Source organism: Quercus lobata, chromosome 11 (genome assembly GCF_001633185.2).
Source record: "Quercus lobata isolate SW786 chromosome 11, ValleyOak3.0 Primary Assembly, whole genome shotgun sequence".
Classification (NCBI taxonomy): domain Eukaryota; kingdom Viridiplantae; phylum Streptophyta; class Magnoliopsida; order Fagales; family Fagaceae; genus Quercus; species Quercus lobata.
Genome location: NC_044914.1, coordinates 1,332,873 through 1,342,939, shown reverse-complemented (window position 1 = coordinate 1,342,939; position 10,067 = coordinate 1,332,873). Strand labels below are relative to the sequence as shown.

The following is a 10,067-nucleotide window of genomic DNA, read 5'->3' as shown; positions in this document are numbered from 1 at the left end:
AAGAGCTCTTAATCACCAAAAGCACGTGACTAGAGAAACCTGAAAATTTCTAGAACAAAGTCACGCCTTTAAACTCTATACAACATGCGGCTCTAGAACAAAGTCACGCCTTGTTGCAAGATAACACTATGTTGGCTAATTAATGTTGAGCCATGGTGTAAAATAATAGATTCCAAGTTGGACTTGGATTTCTTAAGTCGGCAAAGCAAACCAAGGACTTGGTTTACAGATCCTTCCAAAACAAGGACTATGAAGTCCCACATACACTATTCAAGCCACCAATCATAACACATCTAAATTGGATCTAGCTTACTTCCAGTAAAAATTTAAAAGGATATTTCATTTTGTCTAAAACATGAGTTGCCCTATCACCCACTAATAAACCAATGGTGAAGATTAAAATCCAATGCCATCTCATTAAATTTCAAGCAAAAACTAACAAAGCCCACACACAAGATTAACACTACTTCTAGCGTTTGCTGCTACAGTGAATGTTAACGTTTAAATAAATTTTAACCAACGCATTGTCCTCTTCACAACACAGTAGCATCATCCTCTTTGCAGCACGTCAGTGAAAAAAAAGAATGCTATTGGCGTGGGTTTCTTAATCTTCAACCACATTATCTTCGCGGCAGACTTTATTTTGTTCAAACTTTTACGCTAATCTCCACCAATAGATGAAGAAACCAGAATATGGGATGTACTGAGAATTTGAGACCTTCTTAAATATCAAATTTATGACATTGTGATGTACGAGCAATTGAGAACCAAAACATGGGATAGTCTTGTAACTTTGTAGTTTTTCATGATGACTACCTTAATTGTTTGTAATGAGGAGGTATGCTTTTTGAATGGATAGTTTTTATTTTGGGTTTAAAAAGAAGACATGCCAAGTGCTTGAGAAAAGTTCCCAAAAATTTTCAAATAGGGCCAAGGCCAACTAGCATAAACTGTGAAGAAAGTATTGTATTTGAAGGAAGCATGCCAGGGCCAACTAGCAAACTGAAGCGGCAGATTGTTGTGTTATCTGGTTTTTGTATTTTTGTTTTTAAGTTTCTTTGGAGAAGAAAAAAAGACAAATGTATCTCATGAAAATGCTTTGTTAGCAACTACAGTGGATTCACTTATGTCAAAAGTTCAGTTAGATATATTTACCTCTTTGTCAATATACTTTTTAGATCAATAAAAAAATTTTCATTAATGTTGGAAGTCTCTTCATGGAAAACATAGTTCAAGGATACAGAGGATGCAAATTACAAATAATCCAGCTTGGTGTACAAGCATATTTGAGGTTAATAAAGCTTTAAAAAAAAATTTGATAGAATAGTTCTTGGAATAGTCTTAATGGTAAGATGTAGCTACGACACTTGCACCAGTTATGCAGTAGTTACAGCATTGCACCAGGAACCTATTAGAGATTTTATAACAGCAACAACATAGATTAATATATATTTATATATATTTTTATATTCTTCCTCCAAGCCAATAGCACATCAACATGCTTTTCTTCCTTCAAAAAGAAATTATTCTTCTAATTTGCATAAATTGTTTGCTACAAAGTAGCATTAAAGATAAAAATAACTTTGACCATTACAAACTTTGAGCTCCAACAAAATAGCATAAAATATTAGTTCCACAATTACAATCTTCAAGCTCCAAAAAATAAAACAAAACATAAACTATGAGCTCCAAAAAGTACAATAAATTGTTAGCTCCAACAATTAAAAACAATGGTTATTTACAATCATTCAAAACTAAGAATTCATTGCATCCATTCAAAGATAGGTAGAAAAAGGTTCAATTCTACCAATTGTAGACTTTGTAAGCAAAGAAAGAAAGGATTCTCGTTCCTTAGTTTCTGAAAGTACTTAAATAAATTCCCTGTCTCACCACATTTCTGTTCTTGTTGTCATTTACTAAAATGGTAATTCTTTTGATCTTGCTTGTGTAACCAAGAGCATGTAAACTTTAAATTCTTTATGTTGTTAAGCATTCAACAACTACTTTAACTTTATGATCTAGAACTATCATGGATTTCACATTGATATAAAACACAATAAAATAGTCATGAGACTTACCTAGATCCATTGATGCAATTCCCTTGAGATCCAGATAATAATAATTCTCTGTAGGATTGGTTTTTCTCTCTTCACCCTTTTTGTTGTTACGCTTAATCCAGTTAGATTCAATCTACGAGGGGAAAAACTAAATACCTTAAATGGGTAGAGAGAGGACCAATTTCCTAGTTTACTTAATCTCCACTTCACCATCAAAGTTGGAGTCACATTACGAAACCACTTCACAAATTGACCAATTAGATAAGACACTAACGGATATGCCTTTATATCCCATTAAACCTCTAACTTATCATATGTGCCTTATCATGTGGGCCACCAAATCAATTAATAAATTAAATTAGACTTACAGAGCATCTCTACCACCAACTTGCCTAGCCATGAACTCATATGAATTCTTCAATTTTATACCACTATCATAAGCCAAATCAATTTCTATTGCTTGTGCTTTTGAGACCTTTAGTTGGGATGGCATCATGTGAGCACATTGTGGAATATGGACAATATGATTATGGTTGAGCTCAAGACTATGTATAAAATATTTCCCCTTCTTTTTATCAAGCCAAATTATCATATGAGCATTGCAACCTGTCCTTGTTTTGGCCGAATCATACTTATTTTCACCATCTCTCTCCCATGGGGTTTTATTTCCCCCTTTACAACAAGTATACTTTCTTGAAATCACCATGCCATCCTTTTTTTCTTTTATTGCACCATTCTTTATGAATATTAAATCCATAATTTCTTCCACACTCATTATAGAAGTCATATGCCTCATGTTCAAAACCAAATTCAATGCCAAGTTTTGGAATATAATCAGTACCCAATTTTTACTATCATCATTGTTTTCCTCTTCCATGTAACTGTTAAATATAAATCAAAATGTACTAGCAACATGAATTACCACTGAAAAATGAAGTAAATGAATGAATGATGGCAAAACTTTTGTAAGCTTATACAGTATTTGCCTAAATTCATTAACAATGACAGAAAAACCCACAAATTTAATAATATTTAGCCTAAATTTAATCTTTTAATTATTTTGACATCTCATAAACATAGGATTGAATAAGAAATCAAAAGTAAAGATGGAAATACCTTTTCTGATACTCTGATGGTTTGGAAAGAAATTTCTTCTTATTCTTCACTCTTTTTTCTAAACATTTACACCAAATAGTTTTAAAATCTGATTTGGCAGGCTGGAAAAAAGAAAAATAAATAAAAAGAGAGGAGAACTTGAGCATTGGGGTTTAATCTCCACCGTTGTTTTATTAGTAGGTGTTGTGGTAACTTCTGTTTAAAATAAAAGTGGATATCTTATTAAATTTTTACTGGATCGAGGTAAGTAAGCTGGGATTTGCTGAATCAGCCACATATAATTGCAAATATTCATCAAATTGTTTATAAATGTTACGGTTGGTGTGTCTTAAAAAAAAAAGATCATGAAATAAGTTTGGGACATTGTCCTTCTCAAAAAAAAAAAAAAAAACATTGTTATTACCTCGTTATAAGATTTAGCAGACCAAATCAGTGTATTTATTGCAACTTAAAATTCAAATATACAATCACTAGCGCTCGTACGTGAGCTCTCCTAGCCAAGCAAAATTTTATGGATCACGCCATAGCAATTCTTATTACAATTTACAAGAACAGGAAAAGGATAACAAAAAAAAGGAAGACCTCCTTCTCTTATCAACGACAGCGTTGATTTCTTCGTTAATTACAAACAGCTTGCACTAGTAGTCTCTTACTGGTTTTGCCACATGTGCTTGATCCAAATTTAGCCTCCGAGGCTTCGAAAGAACAATTCGTTTTTCCAACACAGGCCTACATGACAAAATTATTATTAAAAAAAAAAAAAAAAAGCTTAAAAGTGATGTATTTTCACTGGCTTCAAATTAGTTTGGAGTTATCTTTCTCCAACCCGCTATGTTGTGACTGAAGCGATCATCTATGTATATAGTTTTATTCACATGGTTTTCTAAATGAATCATGTAATTTGCTTAAATAATATACACATGAATAATCTTATAAACCGTCTCTTTTGATTTAGACAACACAAAAAAGGAGATTGCATTGTCCGTGGATAAGAGTAAAGATAAGGGTGTTGGTTTTCAAGTTGAATTCAAATACAGCTTGTCATTACTAATTGGCTAAACTATCAATTTTTTTTTTTTTTTTTTTTGGCTGAATACTAAACTATCAGTTTATATTTTTAATTTTCCAGTTTACAACACCGTCACATAGTAGTTTGGAGCTAAATTTGGTCCTTTCACATATGTTATTATATCTTTGGTAATTAACAAAGTTTAACTACAAACTTAGTTGAATCTTTACGTTACAACTAACAATTAAATAATGACATGTGTCTCTGTTATGTGCATTGTACATAACTTACTAAACACTTAAGTGATTGTATACAATCATTTTAAATAATTCACGTGCATTGTACATGACAGAATTATGAAACATATGATTGATTGTAGCGTAAGGATCTAACCAAGTTTGTAGCAATGCAACACTAAGAATATATACGTTTAATTGATTACCTTTTGTATAGCAGATAGGCTATTGGCGGCCTCACAAGTACCCTTCTTGAATGATCCGCATGTGCCTTGTGGGTCTCCAAAGCTAGCAAATTGGATTTCAGAAATTGTGTGTCCCGTTTGACATGACATTTCTAACATGTTACCTTCATATGCACTCCCACATAAAGTTCCAATCGTGACTGTCTGGAAAGATACTGGTGAAGGAGTTCCACCTATCTCCTCAAACAAAATCAATGTGTTTTCATCTTTATTGAGGAATGATCTTGGGATGTGGTACCTGAGACAAGTAATAAATATGAATATTCTATTAATTAATTGGGATTTTTGTTTTGCTATTTCATTGGCAAAGCTAGAGATTGTTGAAGTTATGTTATATACCATCTTTGAGTAGGATGAGCACAATTTGACATGCAATTGCCTGTGTGATATCGTCCTCGATAATCACATGTTTGGCTACATCCTGTCTTATCGGCAATGTATGCAGGCCAAAAACGCCCAATGCTTTGTCCATTCACCCATGCCTGCCCTTTACCCATGCCTTTCAAGTCCACCGCCACGGGGTCTGTGCCTGAAGGTGCCTTGAACTCGGTCTGAACACAACACAATAGATAAAACTTACAAATTAACATGCCACCAATCACCGAAAGACAATTCAAACATTCATTTCCTATTCAAATGCACTCTTAAGCCAATGAGATGGAGTAATAACCTTGTACCACATCATAGGTACACGCTTTGGAAGTCTATTATTTAGAGTCCAGTTGCTGCCAGATGGTGAGTGCACATCATAGAGTCGTCGGTCCTCACCATTCAACCCAACCTTTATTGAAAAAAAAAGTCAAGTAATTAATGTTGACTAATCATAAAAATTAGTAAAAAGCCATGCAGCTCAAAAACCATTCTCTACAAAATGTACCTTGTAAGACCATTGATTTGATGATAAATCTTTTACAACATTTCCCTTTCCAATCAATTGAACTGGGCCTCCAGCGATCCCAGTTGGCGTCAAATCAAGAAATGAACCATAATTCTGCCCATATAAATATGTTAAAACTTGCCCACGTACATATTTATGTTTTAGCTATTCAATAATTCATGTCAAAGGTATAATGTGTGAGCTATATGATTCTTTAGTCTACGAATAGATCAATGAGGAAACTACGTAAATTTATAAACTCGATATCATTTAAAGGAAGGTTGCCTCATTATCTTCATCATATTATGTCAACAACTGAGTTAAAAACATGCCTGCAGACCAACTGTGGCACTGAGGAGACTTATAGTATTAGTCCCAGATTTCAGGGTGACAGGTTGCTCAAATACGAAACGAAAATTGCCTCTAGCTTCCCATTGTGAACCTGACATCGAGATTAAGAATAAAAGATTAAATAAGTATTAATTAAGCAGCAAAAATGTGAACTATCTATCATACAAATTGAAATGAATTTTACCAAATCGGAAGTACCTATCAGCTGTTGATTAACATAGGCATGAAGTACATGGCCTGTTGTGTTCACATGCAATTTTGCATCGGTCCATTGCGTCACATTATCAATGTCAACACTGTGTCATAAAGATTTAGGAAGTCATTTTTTTTTATGTGTTCTTATAAATTTTTTTTAAAGTTTCAATCTTTTTTAGGTATAGCTGTATTTTTGTTTACTTGCCAATGATCTTTAGGTCTAGCATATAGCATTTTTTTTATGTTTCAAAGCAGATAAAATCTGAATTAAAATCTTACCTAGTCATGTACCACAAGTAGTCACTCACATCAACAGTAGCTGCCTTTTGTTCAAGAAGCTTTGTGTCTGTAAAGCTTCCCTTTCCTGAGAGGGTGTCGTTCATGGACTCTGGTACCCAACTCCAAGAGAGTTTTGTAGAATTCTCAGCCCCATCTGATTTCTTTTCCATCAAAGAGGTCTGCGTGTTAACCTGTAGAGAATAACATACATAATTAGTATGGTTACGTACTTGAAAGACTTGTGGGACAAATAGAATTCACTAGACAAAAAGCTAGTCAATCCCTTTCTTTCACCTTTGCAGTGTTGTAAATTTCCTTGTTGCAACCATCAAGAATGCTAACAGACCAAGCAGGCACAAGATACTTGCCATCTTTTTGCAAATCAACATTAGCATCTTCCAGGTTCACATTGCTTAGGAAACAAAATTTTTGCCCGGTAGAATTGCTAACGTACGTAGTTAGCTGATAACAAAATTAATGTATCAGTGTTACTCCTTTTACTTGGGATATAAAAAGATTAGAGAAACGAGTTTTAGTTCAATTCGGTCACCTACATCAGTTCCATTACCAATCTGCTTGGTTGATGAGGTGCTATTTGTGAGAACCTTCTCTCCCGATTTAATAGCTGCATGAAGTTGCTTAAGATGTCCCCACTTGGGCTGGTTTAAATTCCCTGAAATTTTTTTAAATGAGTATGAACAATCTATTGTGCAGACATGGTGATAATTGACTTCAAATCACTATTAATATTCATTTAGTTTAGGAGTTAAAAGTGTCTCAAAGAAAAGATTGACCTTGATGCAAATTAAAAATGCTGATATACTTATTTAGTGCTGGAATGAGAAAATTTGTCTTCTTTGGTTCATTTGAAATAAAAAATAAGATGGAAAAATATTTTGTTTTATTTAATTCTTTGATTACCAAATTCATCAAGTGGTGCATGATATTCATATGATGTTACAATGAATGGCCCTCCTGATGTGCGTCCAAAGTTGGTGCCTCCATGATACTGAAGTGAAGGAAGTAAAAGAATGTGTCAATAAATTGAACTTAAAACTGCTCATTATAGAATCTCAACTGCAAGATACAAAGGTGCGAGAGTTTTGAGTTTGGATTAATAGAGTAATCAACCATGTAATAATTTTGAAAGACCCCTCCAGCTTGGAAAAAGCGTGCTACAGCAAATGCCACGTCTTCAGCAGCTCGATAGGGATCCTTGCCACCCCATGTCTTGTACCTAAAAGGAATTTACATACTAATTGAGCTCTGGTAGTACATCCAGGAAAAAAAAATGTAAAGCAAGAAGATTTACCATCCAGTCCAGTTTTCTGTCCACATTTTGGGACTTTTTGGATTGTTTGGCTTAAAGCCATCGCAGTAGAACCCATTGCATGTGTTTATCTGTAAGAGGGAACAGGAAAATTATGTTTTTTTTTTTTATGAAATAAGTTACATCAACCTTTTCAACAGTTTTTCTAAGTTTGATGCTATATACTACTAGATATGTTTCAATGAAGATAGAAAAATGAAATACCATGGATTGCGGAGCATCACTCTGCTGGCACATAATCCAAGGGACACCTATGTTGAGGGATAGAGCCATATTTGCACACCATTGAATGTATGATTTCCCTGCTTCTCCATAAGGTTTCATAATATTTCCATATTCGTTCTCAATCTGTGATGTTTGAAATTGAATTCAAATTCAGGAAAAAGGTTTATGCTAATTAGTATCAATGTTCTCCATTGGAATAGGAGAAAAGAAGAATAAACGCGTTGCTATAATTAGGTGATATTACAAAATTTATTACGTAAGTCACCAATCACAAAAATGTAACTGCATGAGTTTGTAAACTTGTCTAAAATTGATAGTAGATTTAGCATTATTCTTAGATGAAACCTGTGCAAATATTATGGGACCTCCTTGTGGTGCAAACAGCTTTGCTTCTTTGCACAAGTCCACTATCTTGGTAGTGAAAGTTTGCATTTCATCCTGCATGTTAAAAAAACATAGAATTTAGATTCTTGCTACCAAAATTCAATATTATTATTTCCATGGAACCAAGTAAGAACAAATATGAGGCAAATTTATTAAAGTCTTAACCTTGAAAATTTTATTGTCTGTCCTCAGTTGAATGCCCGGCAAATTATGTAGCCACACGGGGAAACCTCTGGTGAGCAAAAATTAAAGATGTGTATTTAAGTGACACTTCTTTATTAGGTACTTAGTAAAGTTAGAAAATTTACAAGACGCACAAAAGGTTTACCCATAATTCCATTCAGCACAAACATAGGGACCAATTCGCAGAAAGGCATATAGTCCAGCTTCTTGAACCAGCTTGAAAAACTTTATGAAGTCTAGTTTTCCCGAGAAATCGTACTAGGACATAGCGAAAAACGAATATCAGAACAAATGGTTGGGCTTGAAAGTTTATTTCCTTGAGATAAAATTGGTGTTTAAAAGCTAAAACTTAAAACCAATGCCAACCTTTCGGCGCTGGGGCTCATGCTGGTCCCAGAACACATATGTTTCAATTGCATCAAGTCCACCTTCTTTTGCCTTTTGAATCAAATCCGGCCACATCTGTAACCAGCATGGAGATTGTATATATTATGTTGTAAAAAGTATATGGAAACATCTTTCCCACACCACACATTGGCAAAGCAAGCTTAAGTTTCTTTCCGTAGCTACATAGTTTATAGGTGTAAGTGTAACAAATGAAATCCTATACTTTTGAAACTATGAGGTTAAATTTGATACATGATCAATTTCAATTGCATCAAGTTTACCTTCTATCAAACCACTTCAGCAAAAAGTCTAAAAACACACACTCTTGCACATACTTTGTCATAATTAGTACACATGTCAAGTAATGATTAGATTGACTTTTACAAGTATCAATGGTGGTTCTCATGTGTAAGTGATGTAATACAATCACATATTGAGAAATGTGTAAGTTGTGTTAAAATGTGTTGGCAAAATGTGTGTCCATATAAAAACCGATATATAAGTCGAGTTCTGAAAAGAAAATAGAAACAGTAATTCATTCGGGTTTTCCAAGACAATGTCATTCTAGAATTTACTCCAAAAATAATAGAGAAATTTAGGATACCTCTGGGGTGCTGCGTGTATAATGAATTGAACCAGAAAAAATAACTCGCCTTTCACCATTGATAATAATGGCACTTGAATCATAGGAAACACTTGTGCCTGCTGCTAATACTGAAAGACATGAGCATAGCAAGGCTAAAATAGGTAGAAGCTTATTGTTAATCCAAATGCATTGCATTTTGATCCCTGACTATAACTACACCAAAAATGTGTAGCTGAGACCAGATATTTATATCACAAGCAAATGTTTATATAAGGAGAAATTATTAGGTCCGTCAAGAGAGTTACTAAAGTGGTTCTCTTGGTACTTCTAACCAATAAAACACTCTATTTATGCAAATATACATCACTTAGTGGTTCTTTATTTATAACTCTTGTTCTGCTTAAGAATCTAATTCACGCATTTGTATAAATGGCATTATTTCAGTGATTAGGAGGACCACTTCAACGACCCTCTCGGAGGAGAACAAGTGTAGGTGAAAGCTGATTGAACACAATTCAAGGATAGCCAATGACTCGTTCAAAGTTTTTAAATTTCAATTCAACCAAGCAAAACTGTGTAGTTCTTGCGTAATAGACTCCACCCACAT

General features: G+C 34.0%; 1 protein-coding gene across 1 annotated transcript; it reads right to left on the bottom strand.

The window, feature by feature from the left end:
* Window positions 1–3,588: 3,588 nt before the first annotated feature.
* Window positions 3,589–9,808, bottom strand: LOC115967883 (beta-galactosidase 15-like). The gene is made up of 19 exons (XM_031087033.1): window positions 9,479–9,808; window positions 8,854–8,949; window positions 8,633–8,745; window positions 8,470–8,536; window positions 8,266–8,358; window positions 7,900–8,043; window positions 7,678–7,766; window positions 7,497–7,602; window positions 7,287–7,374; window positions 6,920–7,038; window positions 6,660–6,827; window positions 6,366–6,556; window positions 6,090–6,187; window positions 5,873–5,982; window positions 5,541–5,654; window positions 5,334–5,444; window positions 5,003–5,214; window positions 4,625–4,901; window positions 3,589–3,902 (listed from the first exon to the last, which is right to left on the bottom strand). Exons 1-19 carry the CDS (start codon window positions 9,653–9,655, stop codon window positions 3,792–3,794), a joined length of 2,484 nt encoding a protein of 827 aa, XP_030942893.1. The 5' UTR covers window positions 9,656–9,808; the 3' UTR covers window positions 3,589–3,791.
* Window positions 9,809–10,067: the final 259 nt, after the last annotated feature.

Excerpts from the sequence above, each read along its gene's own strand:
- LOC115967883 (XM_031087033.1), bottom strand. The coding sequence starts at position 9,655 with ATGCAATGCATTTGGATTAACAATAAGCTTCTACCTATTTTAGCCTTG. Across the intron at positions 5,655-5,872 it reads GTGCCACAGTTGGTCTGCAG|AATTATGGTTCATTTCTTGA; the intron begins GCATGTTTTTAA and ends TTATATGGGCAG. Across the intron at positions 3,903-4,624 it reads GCCTATCTGCTATACAAAAG|GCCTGTGTTGGAAAAACGAA; the intron begins GTAATCAATTAA and ends TTTGTCATGTAG.